Source organism: Budorcas taxicolor, chromosome 9 (genome assembly GCF_023091745.1).
Source record: "Budorcas taxicolor isolate Tak-1 chromosome 9, Takin1.1, whole genome shotgun sequence".
NCBI lineage: Eukaryota > Metazoa > Chordata > Mammalia > Artiodactyla > Bovidae > Budorcas > Budorcas taxicolor.
In genome coordinates this window covers 23643752-23661669 of record NC_068918.1, presented here as the reverse complement: position 1 = coordinate 23661669, position 17918 = coordinate 23643752, and the positions used below count along the sequence as shown (strand labels likewise).

General features: G+C 36.8%; 1 protein-coding gene across 1 annotated transcript in view; it reads right to left on the bottom strand.

The window, feature by feature from the left end:
- The window catches only part of FAM184A (family with sequence similarity 184 member A), a 125610-nt gene that overhangs the window by 43176 nt on the left and 64516 nt on the right, over positions 1-17918 (bottom strand). The window contains exons 6-9 of the mRNA XM_052645669.1: positions 16203-16325; positions 4999-5160; positions 2936-3057; positions 1999-2149 (exon numbers count right to left, since the gene is read on the bottom strand). Of these exons, the coding sequence (XP_052501629.1) occupies positions 1999-2149; positions 2936-3057; positions 4999-5160; positions 16203-16325 (558 nt within the window). The remainder of the gene's footprint in view (positions 1-1998; positions 2150-2935; positions 3058-4998; positions 5161-16202; positions 16326-17918) is intronic.

The window sequence follows — 17918 nt, the reverse complement described above, 5'->3', positions numbered from 1 at the left end:
TGAAATAGCTGGAGGGGGCAGGGCAGGGGAGGCAGCTTTGAGGAGTAGGGATGAGCAGCCGTCAGGCAGCTGGAGAATGGTGGAGCAGGCGGCAGAGCACAGCCTCCAGGAAACCATCCAAAATAACCTACAGAACAAGATCCAAAGGGCCAGGAAGGGTCTTCTGTCCAAAACAAACTTCCATGAAAAAGACTGCCGGTCCTGCAAGAATGTGTCCCATCTCATATATTGACAAAGACTGAACCCTCTAATATAATACTCACCTCTACTTTAATGCGAAATCCTCTGTTTAGTTTTCTCTTAACTTTCTTCAGGTAGACAATCCTGAATGTAACAGCTATTTGCCAGCTTATCTACGGTAATGTGTGTGCCCTACACATTTCAGAAGTGGGGAAAAAGGAAGATGTTGTAATTTTGGAAATGGTCTCATGGCCTGACGCAGTAGAGAACAGCCTCACCTTTAGAGGCAATTAATTCTTGGTTACCTTGATATTTATGGTATCTCCTTTGAAAACGGTTTTAAAATTTTTTTCTGTAAAGTTGGCAAAAATTGCAGCCACATGTAATAAAATACATTATAATACATAGAACTAGAACCAGATGTAAAGCATTATATCCCCTTGGGAATGAACAATGTATACTAGATGTCAAAAAAAAAAAAAAAGAAAAAAAAAACACAAGACAAGGATACCAGAATATCAGAGAGGCATGGAAGAAATCTGAGTAAATGGATAATGAATAAAATAATTTGATAGAAAACAGGTGGGAGAGGCGGTGTGCCCTCTTTACAGTGCCAAAGCCAGCTAGAAAATGTGTAGCTCAATAGTTCCTGATGGACTGAAAAACAGGCAGACTTTTAAGGATGTTTGTCCTTTTTACTGTAAACTGGATTATGTGGTAAAATTAAACCTTCCTAAGTACAGAACATCATAGAGGAGTGTTACCACTCTACCCAGTAAAACACATCCCTCTAGATCCCTAAGGAGGGATGGAAAAAAGTATAGAGAAGGTAACTAATAAGCAATGCTAACACGGTGACCAACTTTCAGTGAGAGCTGTTTTCTTATTTTTGTGTGAGTGTCAAAGGTTTCAAATTTATTCACAAAAGCTCATAAATATTCCTGGAGGTATACTCCCTTTCCAGAGTAACACTGTAAGTTACTAGGAAATACCAGTCACAAATGGGCAGGCTCAAAGTACTCTGGAAAGGTACTGCATGTATGTACCTATGTAATAAATAATCCTACAAAAAAGCCTATCCTGTTTATTTTGAAATTCATCGTGATCACAAATAGAAAGATAATAGTAGATTTCTGGCACTAAATTGCTGAGCTGCTTCTTATCAAGTTCTGCACTTGCTTATCAACTGGTGACTCACACAGTCAGTCCTATTTAATTATTGGCTTTGCAGAAGACTGTTAAGAATTCATAAATTTAGAAGTTGTGTAAATGAGTGACAATGTGCAAATTCGCTTAATTATAGGTGCTCTGGAAATAAGCGAGCCTGACATAAGAAGATAGATTTAGAAAAACCACACCTTACATTTATGTCACTTTGAAGCATAGCATGCAACTCCCTGCTGGTGAGAAAGAAGTAAATTGCTCACTTCTAGAAAGCGGTTTTAGGAAACTGGGATTACTTTTACTAATAAATCTTACCCTCCATTGCCCAAATGGTATCTAATGGCTTGGAAAAAGATGTTATACTTTCAAACTGAAAACTTTTCCATTTAAAATCCTTAATTTGTTCAGTTCAAATATTAAACCAAACAACTGTAAGTGCTTCTCAATATTTAGGACTGTAGATATAACATAATTGTTAAGCACACTATTTCCTAAGTTTAAGAACATTTCCTTCATATCACACAATCTAAAAAATTTAAGTTAGTCCTATAAAAAATAACAAAACACAGTGAATTAACACACAACGTTTTATACTTCTTTAGCTAGCAAATGTCAAGGAAAATGATCTTCCCTAATCCACAGACTATTAATTACCTGGTTTAAGAGATCTTCTACTTTCTTCTGCCATGAATCCCTGGCTGCATTTTTCTCTCGCTCTTTTAACTGCAAAAGTTGAGACATTGCTGACTTTTTATCCTCTTCATGTTGAAGCCTTAACTCTTCACGAAGTTTGGAACACTCTTGTCTAAAACACAATAAATGTGTTTAATTTGTAAAGAGAATTTTTCCTCTCAATAACTACAGTATAGTTTGTGTGCAGGGTTTCTAAGCATTTAACTAATCTGTCTCAAAAGCTGGCTCAGAGTAAGAGGTGCTTATTTTATCAGTAAGTTAAGGGCCATAAGGTAAACTGGTAACTTATCAAGATCACTGATTAATCAAATTACTGAAGGTAGAATACGTTCTAGAACAATAAGTCCTCTGACTTCAGATTAGTTCTCCACCTATATTATAGTCAGGAGAAGGAAATGGCAACCCACTCCAGTATTCTTGCCTGGAGAATCCCATGGACAGAGGAGCCTGGCAGGCTATAGTCCGTGCGGTCGCAAAGAGTGGGACACGACTGAGTGACTTCACTTCACTTATAATATAGTTAAGGAAAGGAAATAAAAAATTATCTGTATTTAAGCAGAAAAACAGAACTTCAATTTCTCTACATTTAACCATGGGAAAAATTAATTAAAAATGCTGCTACTACGGACCTCCCTGGTGGTCCAGTGGCTAAGACTCTGTGCTCCCAATACAGAGGGCCTGGGTTTGATCCCTGGTCAGGGAACTGGACCCCGCGTGCCACATTTAAGAGTTCACCTGCTGCAGCTAAGACCCAGCATACCCAAATAAATAAGAGCTTCTTAAAAAATGCTGCTACTATATCTTTAACAATGAGATAAGGTAAGCCATATAAATAGAAAACCATTTTTTTTTTTGCATATGTGTATAGTAAGACGACATTAGAGAGTAAAGAGTGTACCTAAGGTTTTCAGTCCACTTCATCTCTAGGTCACGGGCCATTCTGTCCACTCGTAGTTTCTCCTCTTCTTTCATGGCGGCCACTGTATCTTCATGCTGTTGCCTCTCCTGTTCTAGCTTACTCTGAAGAAGAAAAGCTATCAATAAGGACTAGTCTTCAGAGTCACTGCTGCTTATTTCAAGTAAGGAGAGTGCCTGCATTATAACTTTTAAATTCTTACAACACAATAATTGATAGCGCTATCTATAACGATTATTTCCAACTTTCTAACAATAAAATCATGGTACCCATTTTATCTTTTAAATGTCCTTGTGCAAGACATAGTTTATTAAGGCTCATACACTGACAAGTTATTTTAAAAAGCTTAAAATCAGCATTAAATTAATAACCTAAGCTTTCTATATCATAGGTATCTAAGAATTCAATTATCTTCACCTGAACACACACTATATAGGCAAATATATTATTAAAATTCATTCCCATTCATATCAATTGCTATCTATTCAAAGCCTAAGCATTATAACTGTACCTCACTGACCTGATTAAAATAATCATGAGAAGTTTAGGCTTCTATTTTTATCATGTAACTTCAAACCAGTGGTCCATTGGTTTATGTTACAGTAATAGACTATGAAATCTGTGACGTCTCTGTAGAGGAGCATAAATCAAGTGGTATTCTGGAGTGTGGGGCTGGACACGACCTGTCTGGACAACACTGGCAACCGGTGACCCCTGCCAGCAGTGCACCCGCTCTCAGGGCACAACAGAAAAGGAAGAGATGCTGGTCCCAGCTTCTGTTATCACAGTGACCCTTTCTGGATCACCCACTTGCTGTGGCATTGTTGAGGAGCATATCCAGATTTATGGGAAGGAAGTTGGTGCTGAAATTGTTGACCTGGCTAGTAAGCAGTAAATGGTGAAACCTAAATTTAGCCATCTTAGCCAACTGTCGTTTTCACTAAGTACTCTGCCTCGAGGAATTATTTTTTCCACCAAAGACAATGTTGAATGGAATAGAATTACTCAAAGTAAGAAATCTCTAGCTACTATCCTCCTAGTTGTATTCATTTCTCTGTCTTCTACGGCAGTCTAAATATTTGCTCTGCTTCATGAGACTTGAAGGGGAAAGACAAACCTTTCCCAATATCTGTAGGTCATGGAGAATCACTCAGTTGCTATAGACCAGAGTTCAAATTCTTACCAGTTAAGAGAACTGTGCATACTATTAATATTATGGGTTGAATATTATTATGGGTTGAATTGTGTTTCCAAAGAGATATGTGGAAGTCCTACCACCCCAGTTCCTCAGAATGTGATATTATTTGGAAATAGGGTCAGTGAAGATATAATTAGGTAAGATGGAGTCAGGCTGGAGTTGGTGATGCCCTTCGTCCAATACAACAGGTATCCTTACAAGAAGATATAAGGACACAGGAAGGATGCCATGAGACTACAGGGAAGACTGAAGTCATGCTGCCAACAGCCAAGGAACACCCGACTACCAGGGGCTGGAAAAGGCAAGAAAGATCCTCCCTTAGAGGTTTAAAAGGGAGAATGGCCCTGGGAACACCTTGATTTTGAACTTTGAACCTTCAGAACCGTGAGAAAATAAATTCCTGTTGTTTTAAGCCACCATGTTTACAGTACTTAGCTATGTCAGCCCTAGGAAACGAATACACTATATATAATGTGATGTTTAAAATAAACTTTAAGCAGAGTAACTAAATCATGTTTTTACCTTACTGATGTTTAGATTATAGTAGGATAATAACGGAGAAGGCAATGGCAACCCACTCCAGTACTCTTGCCTGGAAAGTCCCATGGATGGAGGAGCCTGGTAGGCTGCGGTCCATGGGGTCATGAAGAGTCGGACACGACTGAGCGACTTCACTTTCACTTCTCACTTTTATGCACTGGAGAAGGAAATGGCAACCCACTCCAGAGTTCTTGCCTGGAGAATCCCAGGAACGGCGGAGCCTGGTGGGCTGCCGTCTGTGGGGTCGCACAGAGTCGGACACGACTGAAGCGACTTAGCAGCAGCAGCAGCAGGATAATGACATTACCTCAACATTTAACAGAGCATCCTTGGTCTCCTTCAGCCTCCCTTTAGTCAGATCAAGCTCATTCTGAAGTCTTTCCTGGGAGTCCTGAAGGCTGGCAATGAGTCCTTCGGCAGAGCCGAGACCTTGTTCGCTTTTGCTTACCATTTCTTGGAGGCGGCCAATCTGCAAGTAAATACAGTACTTTTAATACATCCCAGTGCAACTGACTAGCAAACAGTCACGTTTCTTAAAGTCTTTTCTTTAGATGAAATTTTACTGGTGGATCTTTCTTGATGAATTTGTAAGAAGCACTCAGTCATGACAGTCTTCACCTGTTGTTTTTTGAAAAGACCTCCATATTTCCCTTTGTTATGGCAACCATGTAAATAAACAGATACCTCAAGCTCCTGGGAGTTACTGGTTATATCATGTAATCAAATACCTATAAAGAAGAACTGAAATGAGATAAAGATTATGCCCAAGATTGAGGGGGAAACTATTTTTTTAAATACAAATATTTTAAAAAATTGCTCTTTAAAACGGCATCACATATTTCATTTGAGCCCTGTTCTCCATCTATTTATAAAAGTGATAGATTTTGATCAATATTGATAAGCTGGTAATGCAGCTTAAATTAGGGTATGCTGTGATTTCTGTGTTTCCATAAAAAAAAAACTGTGTCATGAAACTGTTGAGTTAAATTTATACACTCTTGAAATCAGCTAATAGACAATGTGTTAATTAAGCAGAGTCATACCCGCAAGTGATGAGAACTAAAATCAATAAATGAAAATATTTTAAATTACTTCACAGGAAAAGGCTATGACAAAAACATCTCATTTTTATAAAACAGCCAAGCCCATTAAAACTCAACAGATATGACAACTGGTAATTTTAAAATAATACCTGATTATTTCTCACTGTAAATACATACAAAGAAAACTGGAAATCCTTCAACCCCTCTCTAACCTGAAATTCCCTGTCCCCAACTTCCTGTCTCCTTTCCATGCAGATGTAGGGACATGCTGAGCAACTGCGGTGATGGGAGCACTCTATAGTATCTTTAAGGAATGCCAACATCATAAAACGAGCTGGGCGCTTTCAGTTCTTCTGAGCTCTGAAGTATTTTCATAGCTAAGATTTACTTGCTCTTTGAAGATTTGGTAAAAGTCATTCTCTAAAACCCTCTGGATCTAGTGCCGCCTCAGTATATGTGGGACTTTTCAGTTTCTTTCCTGGCTATGTAATTGGTTTGGCCAGGCTGTTTAACTCCTTTGAGTCATTTTAGAAATTTCAATTTTCATACAAAGACATCAGTTTTCCCTAAATTTAAAAATTTACTAGTGTATTTGTACATAATATTCATATATAGTTTTAAAATTTTTCTGTCGTGTTTACGTCACATTCCCCTAGTCTGTATAGTTTGTTTCTTCTTTACTTTTTGTGTTGACCTGGCTTGCCATGAAAGTGTTTTGCAGCAGTAAATGAATGAATTTAAGAAAAGTGACTATTAAGAGAGTTAAAGAGTCCTGAACTTAGCAAAAAATCTAGTTTCAAGTTCTGGGTCTGTCAATACAAAATAGCAGTAAAAATACCTGCCTTATAGACTTATTACAATAATTCAATTCTAGGATTATGTGGGAAAAGATTTTTTTTAACTAGAAAGCAACATACAAATATTAGGTACCAATCAATAAGGAAGGGACAACTAAAGCTATCAACGTGGAGAATAATGTTCTTCCACAATCCAGAAAGTTTTCAGATAAGTAAGGGTTATATACACAGAAGGAATACATGAAGAAAAACTTGTAAATAACACTATTCATGTAATTACACAAGGAATTAAAGAGTGTTCAAGAAATAAGAATTTAATTATTGACAGAATGAATATGTTTAAATAGGAAAAAACTTTAAAATTCTGTACAACTAAATACACAAACGTTCAAAGAACATAACTGATTAAAGTTTGTTTTCCAAATATAATAAAACTGGATATGTATGGAACACATCTGTTGCCCTTCATTGTCAGAACCTCCTTTTGTCGCTAGGGGAATCTATCCTTCCTATGGGTCCAGGAGGTCTCAGCAGGGCTTCAGCCCAACTCCAGGACTGAAACGTTCACTAAAGCATAAACAAATAAGGTCATCTCCTTCTGCTGACCATGGGGACTGGTCAGGGGTAGGCACATGATTAAAGAAATCTCAGGACTTTTAAAGGAGCTCCTAAAAAAGGCCATTTCCAGTTGCACATATACCTAAGAGGTTGTGCACATAATACTGAAGAATTACCACACAAACAGAGCAAACCCAACTCAACAGAAAAAGAGAAACTGAGCTCCAGTGTCAACAAGTTCCGTTCTGAATCTGGTCGTGACTGATGCTAACATTCTCCTGGGACTTTTCAGTCACACAACTCAAGAAATTTCCATAGGCCAGTTTGAGTTGGGCTTTCTGTCACGTGCAACAGAGATCAATACACAGATTCTTCTTGTCAACGTGCACACCGAAGGAATTACAGTGAGTAGAAGCCTCCTCCCTGTAATAGCTACCCACACTTACTTTTCTCTCTAATCCATTCTTTATGACTCTCCAGAGTCAACTTATTAAAATTACAAGTATGGATAAGAAAGGTGTGGTACATATACACAATGGAGTATTACTCAGCCGTTAAAAAGAATTCATTTGAATCAGTTCTGATGAGATGGATGAAACTGGAGCCGATTATACAGAGTGAAGTAAGCCAGAAAGAAAAACACCAATACAGTATACTAACACATATATATGGAATTTAGAATGATGGCAATGACGACCCTGTATGCAAGACAGGAAAAAAGACACAGATGTGTATAACGGACTTTTGGACTCAGAGGGAGAGGGAGAGGGTGGGATGATTTGGGAGAATGGCATTCTAACATGTATACTATCATGTAAGAATTGAATCGCCAGTCTATGTCTGACGTAGGATACAGCATGCTTGGGGCTGGTGCATGGGGATGACCCACAGAGATGTTATGGGGAGGGAGGTGGGAAGGGGGTTCATGTTTGGGAACACATGTAATAATTAAAGATTTTAAAATTAAAAAAAATAATAAAGCAAATGAATATAACAAAAAAAATAAAATAAAATAAAATAAAATTACAAGTATGAATATGAATGTCAGCTCTACCCCCATGCAACTGTCCACATATTTGTACCCAGCATCTTCCAAATGCTTTCTGTTTTCTTCAGGATACCTTCTAAAATCTTTCAAGGGGCTTACAAGGCACCTCGGCACAGCTCCTGCCTAACTCTCTGGTCTTGGTTTGGCAAAACTCTCCGTGGCTTTGATATTCATTGGGGGTAAGAGAGGCACTGTGGCTAAGAATTGAGTTCTGAAATTTCACTGCTAGGATTGGAATTCTGGCTTTACCCAATTACTATGTGACTTGGGCAAGTCACGTAACATTTTGTGATTTAGTAACTGGTATTTACTGCATGGGATTATTTTGAGACTTAACAGTATAAAGGAGAGAATACACTGAAACAATGCCTGGGTCATAGTTAGAACTAAATAAGTATTATCATACTATAGTTACTTTTGTACTTCATCTATACTGGCATCCCTCCAATTCCTAGAAACTTCTCATGTCTCAGGGCCTTTGCGGGAGCTATCCTCAGTTTATTCTTGTAATGAACTCCTGTTAATCACTTACCACCATTCTGTAATTTTTGCTGAATTTCTACTGAAAATTTTGTCAATAATCTTTAAGCATTTCCTTAGCTTCAATACAGTGGAATGTATATTCTCCTCTTTATGGCTTTTACACATGCTGCTAAATTCCTTTCCAGGAAAATCATGATTTTATATTCCCATCAGCAGCTTTTGGTGTTTATTTCTTTACCCTTATCAATGCTGCATGGTCTTATGTTTTGCTTAATCATTGTTAATTTTATGGTAATGAAATGACATCTTACTGATTTCCAGTTTTCAAATGATAGTGATATTAAAATTGTTTTCCATGTATTTTCTTTAGCCCATTTAAAAAAACTACAGTGCATTTTTCCTACTGTTTTGGAAACAGTCTTCTGGTGTTAAAGACTTTTAAATTCTGTTATGCATATAGTTTGCCAATCATTTATTCCACCCTCCCCATTTTTCCTCTCTTAGTTTTGTTGGCGGCTCCACAGTAAAGAATCCACCTGCAGTGCGGGAGATGCAGGAGACACAAGTTCAGTCCTTGGGTCAGGAAGATCCCCTGGAGAAGGAAATGGCAACCCACTCCAGTATTCCTGCCTGGGAAATCCCATGGATGGAGGAGCCTGGTGGGTCACAGTCCATAGGGTTGCAAAGAGTAGGACACGACTGAGCATGCATGCACGATCTGATATACAGAAGTTTTAGTTTTAACTGTACAAATATTTTGTTTTTAATTCATGACACTGCCATGATATTTCAAAAGGCCTTCTCTGTCCTTTTATTTTTGTTCCTGGTATTTTCATATTTTATTTATATTCATGATTTAATATTATGTTTCAGTGCTTAGCCCATCTGGGATTTTTTTGGTACCAGGTTGAAGAAGGAATCTAACTTTATTTTCCTCTTCTCTTCCACTGATATGTAGTCTTAAAAAAGTACTGTCATCCACTATGATTCAGATTAAACCTAGTAAGTCTAGCTTCTGTCCTACTGTTCTACTGACATGACAGAAAAGTCCTCAGAGCATTCCTGATTGAATGACCTTTCCAGGCCTCACAGTCTGACTCCAATCACTGTGTGACATTGTGAGGCACTTCCAACCCTCTTTAAGTATTTGCTTTCGCGGTTTTCTAATATCTATTCACCCTTATTCTCATGCTTTGATTCCTCCTTTTCAGTTTTGTTCCCTGCCTCCGTTAATTCAGTATTGGTACTCCTCTTGTTACCAGCTATCTTCTCATCAGCTATCCTTGGGTGAACTCTTCTTAAATGGCTTCAAGAACTGCCTGATCTTTAGCTCCAGATCCACACCCTAAACTAAGTGCCAACAGAGAAGTCTTAAAATCACTTCAAAGTCAGTATATCTAAACAACTCAGTGTCTTGCCATTCAATGTGTTTTTTTCCCCTGTAATTCCTGTCTTGCACTAGCGGCATCATGAGCTGTCCCAAACACCTAAGGAGACACCTGGGTCTCTTTCTCTGACTCACCACACCAAACCCCATAAATTTTATTTTAAAGCTTTTTAATTTTTATATTTTATTGACATACAGTGGATTTCCAGTAATATATTAGCTTCAGGTATACAAAATAGTGACTCAATATAGAATTTTAAATAAATTTTAATAAATAAAATTTTAAATAAAATTAAAATTGTATAGGTTGTACTCTGTTTTAAAGTTATTACAAAAATAATGGCTATATTTCTACATGCTATACCATATATCCCTGTAGCTTATTTATGTTATACATAGTAGATTATACCTCTTAATCTCATACCCCCGTCTTGCCCCTGCCACCCATCTCCCTACTGGTAACTGCTAGTTTGTTCTCTGTATCTGTGAGTCTGTTTCTGTTTTCTTTTATACATTTGTTTGTTTTCTTCTTTTAGATTTCACATGTAAGTGATAACTAAGAATATTTGTCTTTTTTCTATCTGACTTATTTCACTAAGCACAATTTTTTGTGTCCATCCACATTGCTGCTAATGATAACATTTCATTCTTTTTTATTGTTAAGTAATAACTGAATTTTATATATACACACATCTTCTTTACCCATTCATCTGTTGATGGACACTTAGGCTGCTTCCATATGGTGGCTATTATAAATAATGCTGCTATGAGCACTGGAGTGCCTGTATCTTTCTGAATTAATGCTTTTTATTTTCTTTGGATATTTACCCAAGAGTGGAATTGCTGAATCATGGTAGTTCTATTTTGGGTTTTTGTTCTTTTTTTTTTTTTTTTTTTTGGTGTGGTCAACACTTAAAAAAAATTTTTTTTAATTTTAATTGGAGGCTAATTACTTTACAATATTGTGGTGGTTCTTGCCATACATTCACATGAATCAGCCATGGGTGCACATGTTCTTTTTAGTTTTTTGATGAATCTCCATACTATTCTCTACATTGACTGCACCAATTTCCATTTCCACCAACAGTGTACAAGGGTTCCCTTTTCTCTACATCCAGGCCAACATTTGTTATTTACAGACTTTTTGACAGTAACCATTCTGCCAGGTAAGACATGGTATTTCATTGTTTTTGATTAGCATTCTCTAATAATTAGCGACGTTGAGCATCTTTTCATGTGCCTGTTAGACCTTTTTCCAAAGAATACATGAGGATGGCTATCTAGGTCTTCTGCTCATTTTTGTTTTACCTATTTACTTAAATTTTTTCTATATATACTCCAGTATATTTCATTGTATGTTGTGTGTGTGTGCTCACTCAGTTCAACTGTGTCTGTGACCCCGTGGACTGTAGCTCACCAGTCTCCCCTGTCCATGGAATTCTCCAGGCAAAGATACTGCAGTGGGTTACCATCCCCTCTTCCAGGGTATCTTTCTGACCCAAAGATTGAACCCATGTTTCCTACCATCTCTTGCACTGCAGGTGGATGCTTTACCACTGAGCAGCCCATTCTGATCATTTTTTGACTGGGCTGTTTTTCTATATTGAGTTGTAAGAGCTGATTATATATTTTGGATATTAACCCCTTATCTGTCATATCATTTGCAAATATTTTCTCTCATTAAGTTGTTTTTTCTTTTTGTCAATGGTTTTCTTTGCTGTGCAAAAGCTTTTAAGTTTAATTAGGTCCCATTTGTTTATTTTTGCTTTTATTTCTTTTACCTTAGGAGACAGATTCAAAAAACATGGCTACTAATTACATCAAGTATTTACTGATCTACTACCATGTGTCAGCCAGCATAACAACTGTGATAGACCACTGTACAACAAACAAATCCAAATGATTTTCATGTTAACAAAATATTGAAAAAATATATATAGACTTCAAAAGTTATTTTCAGAAGAAAATCAACAGATTAAGTATTTTTTTAGTGTATTTATTTATTTGCCTGAACCACATCTTAGTTGTAGCCTGCAGGATCTTTAGTTGAGACAAACAGGATATCTTAGTTGTGGCAATGTGGGATTGAACCCGGGTCCCCTGCATTGGACTACCAGAAAAGTCCCCAAAATCAACAACTTAAATATTATAAGAACATTTTCAAAGACCATAATGGTCAGATTGATTGATGATTCAACTTATACTTTTGCCTTCGGGGGTGATCCCAAAGTACCATTTCATAGGATTAAACGGTTATCTTCCACCTGAGATTTTAAATTCACTAGCTTCCCTTAATATTCTATTATGACTCTGGAATTCATGAATTTATCATCTGAATACATAGTTGAACTATTTATGTTTTTAGGCTATTTCACTTGTAAGGGTATCAAGATCTATCAACTTATGAAAATAGGACATTCTCCAATTTTTTCTAAAACGATCACTTTCAGTCTTTACAAACTTCTTCCTGTCTTTCCATAAATGTTCCTATTTTCCATCCAATAAATATAAGTGGAATAAAATCTTTATTTAAAAGGCAAAATTTTCTGACTTGGTATTTTTTAAAATGCAGCTATATGTGATTGGCAAGAAGCACATGTAAACATTAGGATGCAGAAAAACAGAGTCAGTAGATAAAAAAATATATATCAGTCAGCTTATACAATATCAAGTAACAAAGACTAAACAAAAAGAATGATTCATTAAGTAGCTAAAGCAATTTTATATTTGTATGCCTATAACAAAAGCCTCTAAATATACAAAGAAAAAAATGATAGAATGTAAGAAGAAATAAGCAAACCCATCATCACAGTATCAGTTTCTAGAAGCTGATAAATCAAGAAGATAAACCAAAAAGAATACAAAATATTTGAAGAAAACAGCTTAAAATTCTGCTTTAATGAATAGGAATATAGATTACATTGCATTAAACAAGTGGATGCACTCAGAATATTAAACTTCTCTCATATGCGAGGTTAGTATGCTTGCCTTAAAAAGTTTCACAAATTATTTTCATATGAACCACAATGTCATTAAGGTTAAAGGCATTTTGATCTTACACAGCTCTTCCAGAGAACAGAAACAGCACAAGTCCTACTTCATTTTATAAGGCTAGTGTAACGTTGATTCCAAAACCAGAAAAGGATGGTATAAAAAAGGAAAAGCACAAAGCAATCTTATTCAAGCCTAGGCTTAAAAATCTGAGAATATAAAGAAACACTACGTTTAAAAAAAAAGAACAGGAAATTAACATGTAATACAGTTTTATTAACTCAAGTACAGATTTTGTTTAAATGTCACAACAGTTTATGCTAGTGTCCATTATTTTCATACCTTATTTAAGATTTCGCATTGTATTTAGCTGCACTGAGCAGCTTCAGCTACGTGCAATGAATCCTGATAAATTTTCTTTTCATTTTTATTCTGTTACAAATATTTTCCTTTCTACAACTTCTTAGATATACCATCACTTAAAAGTGGACATTTAATTTCCAAATACATGGGATTTTTAAAATATCTTCAATATTAATTTCTCATTTTGATATTAATTTCTCATTTAAGTGCTTTCTTCTCTGCAATCACTTTCTGTGTTTTTTCAGTCTTTTAACTTTATTGACAGTTTAAATGGCTAAGTCAAAGACCTCTCTTGATAAATGTCACATTGCATTTGCAAATATGTGGGTTACTTTCAGGTATCTTTTGATACTGATTTCTAACCTAAGTCCACAGTGATAAAAGAACACACTATGATTTCATAGACTATGAAATATTTGCACATTGTTTTATGTCCCTGGATATGCTTCAGTGTCTCCTGGTTTATAGTCTATGGGAACTTGAACAGAATTTGTATCCCGCTGTTGTATGAAATTATATAAATCTTAATTATGTTGAATTGTTTCTAGTGCTTTTCAGGTCTACTATATCCTTCTACTTTTCTGTCTATTCCCTGGTGGCTCAGAGGTTAAATTGTCTGCCTCCAATGCAGGAGACCCGGGTTCGATCCCTGGGTTGGGAAGATCCTCTGGAGAAGGAAATGGCAATCCACTCCAGTACTCTTGCCTGGAGAATCCCATGGATGGAGAAGCCTAGTAGGTTACAGTCCACGGGGTCGCAAAGAGTCGGACACGACTGAGTGACTTCACCTTTCACCTTTCTGTCTATTCATTCTATTATTTTTGAGAGTTTGATATTGAAATTCCAACTAAAAATATTAAATTTATCTACTTAAAATTAATTGTAATGTACAGTGAAGTAGTGAAAGTCACTCAGTTGTGTCCGACTCTTTGCGACCCCATGGACTATACAGTCTATGGAATTCTCCAGGCCAGAATACTGCAGTGGGTAGCCTTTTCCTTCTCCAGGGGATCTTCTCCACCCAGGGATTAAACCCAGGTCTCCTGCATTGCAGGCGGATTCTTTACCAGCTGAGCCACAGGGGAAGCCCAAGAATACTGGGGTGGGCAGCCTATCCCTTCTCCAGGGGATCTTCCCAACCCAGGAATCGAACCGGGGTCTCCTGCACTGCAGGCAGATTCTTTACCAAATGAGCTATCAGGGAAGCAAAAATCTTAATTCATCTATTTAAAAATAATTGTATAGTGGAACTATAAAGAAAATAAAAAATTATAATCTGGCATGGAAAACTAGGACTTCTTCTAGAACTTCAAGGTTGATTTAAAATTATAAAATTGGTTAATGTAACCAGTGCATTGGGTCACAAAGAGTTGAACACAACTTAGCTACTGAACAACAACAAAGGTACCACATTAAGTTAAACAAAAAGGAGTTAGATCCCAATAGATGCAGGAAAATCAACATCAATTTGTGATTGTTTTTTAAATTAGGAAACTAGAATTACAAGAGAAATTTCTGAACCTGATAAAGAGCATTTACAAAATAAAACTTCAAAGAAGCATCGTAATTAACTGTGAAATATTGACACCCTTCATTTTAAAAGCTGGAAATAAAACAAGAATGCTTATTATCTCTGGAGATCTTAGCCAGCAAAGTAAGGCAGGAAAGAAAATGCCCCAGGGTGAAGGGAAGGTAGATGGTACGAGGGATGAGTCAGGCATATTCTTGGGGAGCCATTCTAAAATGGCACTACAATATTACCAGGGTGCTAAAACATAATTGAGAATGTATCCAGAAGGAAAATCAATTATGTATTTAGCAGAGCTCTTCTCCGTGAGGTAACAGTAAGCAGGTTGGAGGAACACTTAAACCACTTGGGAAAAGGAGGAGAACTCCAGGGCACTTGCATGAGAAACACAGATGGTCACTAAACCACCTTTTAATGAGAGAAACCACAAGGATCACAGACCCTGAGGGCGGTGTGCAGGGGACGATCCTGAACAATCAAGGACAGACTGAGCTAGTATCAGTAACAATCTAATTCCCTACTGTACCCTAAAGCCATGCTTGGAACCTCTCTCTGAATAAATGTTTAAAGATAATTAAATAATACCAATTGCAAATCATTAACCTGCCTGGGGCACTTGTGTTTTGGTGTGGTTTCTGTGAGCAGGAGAGTGATGAGAAAGTAGGACAAAAAGACTGTTTTGGCAAGATGAGGCTAGTGAGGTAGGAAGAGCTGTTAAGATGAGATGGGTCAAGAAAAGAACTTGCTTTAGGAACACCAGTCTAGGAGCCCCATGAAAGATGAGCTGGAACAGAAAGAAAAAAGGACTGTTCCAGTGGGCTGTTGGAGGACACAGGTGAATGAGGACAAAAGAGAAAAAGTGATGAAACAAAACAATATTATAGCCTTTCAACGGTCTTTACATTTATTTTGCTCATAACTTTTTTGATTTGTAACACTTTATTACAGCCTATTCCTAATCTTTTCTTTCCCAGGCTAAACAATACTATTTTCATATAGAATTTAAAAGTGTAAAGATTTGGCATAGAGAATATGAAGTCAATGTTTTGCAAAAGAGTTAAAAAAAAACCTCTTGTTTTCTTTCTTATAAGGGGATACTGTCTTCTGTTTTGCTTTCCCCCGCAAAGGCACCTTCCTCCAAATTTTAGGTGTTTTTTTTAGTTGTTTTTGTAGTAAATTTTTACCTTGTGAGATATAATCAATGTACTATGAGAAATTCAACATCAAAGAGTTTTTGATTATTTTTACTCTACATATGTTACCTTCCACAAAGGCTCATCTACTTACACGATGTTAGCAAATAAAGTACTTGCCTCTTGATTGGCTGAATCCAGTTGGTCTTCCAATTCTTCCTTCAGGTTTTCTAGCTCCTGTTGAAGCTGATCTTTATCCTTTTCCAGGTTTAGTTTTTCCTTTTTATGTTGTTCCTCCAATTCCTTACAAAAAGAAATTTTAAAAAATTAATAAAACTGCAAATATCGTATACTTCAAAGACTCCAAGAAAAAGATTATTGTTTTAAATTGATGCTTTGCTCTTCAAATTAGCGTTATACTTAAATATTAATATCAGAGTTAACAATGAATCTAATTAATCCTAGGGGCTTTGAGTCTATCATTCTAAATCACTTATGATGTAGCAATTAAGTCATTTTTTAAAAATGGTAAAAATATCTGCCTAATCTAGATCAAGCTGAAGTCCAAAAAAACAGAAATGTGTGCTATAAATGATAATCTTTTGAGATGAGAAAAATTCTAACTCTTGAGTTCATAATTCTTTTATACTGACATAAAAATACAAAGACTATTAACACTTCTGGAACTCAGTGCTCTAGCATTGGAATTTAGTCAAGGATTAACAAGTAAAAAATTAAAGTATCTAAAGAGCAATACTACTAACATTGATACTGAAGAAGACCAACTATTTGGCAGGCATGCTGCTCACTACTTGGCATATAAAAGGAATAAGACATAGTGCCTGCCCTTAATAAGCTCATTAAAGAATATATGATTAAAATGAGTTGTAATGGGGGTTGAATGGGGAACTAATAAGTTGTGGCTTGGTGTGAAACTTCTACGGAGAGTTTCCTAAGCATAGTTTGAAGGAGTGGACCAGTAAGAAAAGGTGGTGAAGAGGGAGATACAACAGTCTAGGCAGAAGGAAATGCACGTGCAACAATGGAGGGAACAAAGAGCGAGAACAGGGCATATTACAAGTACGTCTGCAGTGTAAGGTGAGAAGACTGATAGTAATAAACAGTACTCTGTGCTGGCAGTCCCCAGGACAAACCCCAGGCTGATGATTTAAGGGGATGTTTCTCAGGACTCAGCATGAATGTGTACTCACAGCTATGATGTATTATAGCAAAAGGATACAAGGACAATCAGCAAAGAGAAAAGGTACTGCAGGCAAAGTCTGCAGAAAACCAGACTCAAGCTTCTGAGTCCTCTCACACAGAACTCTCCAGCAAGCTGGGACAATGCATGTGAAATGCTGTCTACTAGGAAAGCTCACGAGGGACCCAGCGCTGGGTTGCTTTGTGGGGGCTGGCCACATTGGTACCCCCTTGATTAGTATGTTCCACAAATTCAGACTCCAAGAATGAGAGCACGTGTTCAGCATAAACCATATTGTCTAGTTAAACAGTTTAGGCACAGTGAGCCGCTCTCATCAGGAAATGGCGAGAATTCTCATGAAAATCAACTTCCAGACACCAGGCAACGGCCAATTTTGCACCACATTTTCTAAGAATGGCACTTGCAAGGCTACTGTGTTATCTCTTTTCTGCGTGGATTTTCTGTATATTCATACCCTTTCTGGTAACTAAGTCATGTGGGATGGTGAAGTCACTTTTAGCTAAGAGTTCTTTAAAAGATAAAAGGACACTGGAGAAAGATTATTTGGAAGGAGGATGGTTTTAGCTTAGGCTCAGACATAAACTAGCTGGGCAAGAACTAGAAAGCTTTTAGGAAACTGTAAAATGCTATTATATAAAACATGTAACAACTATCATTAATACATGCCGACACAA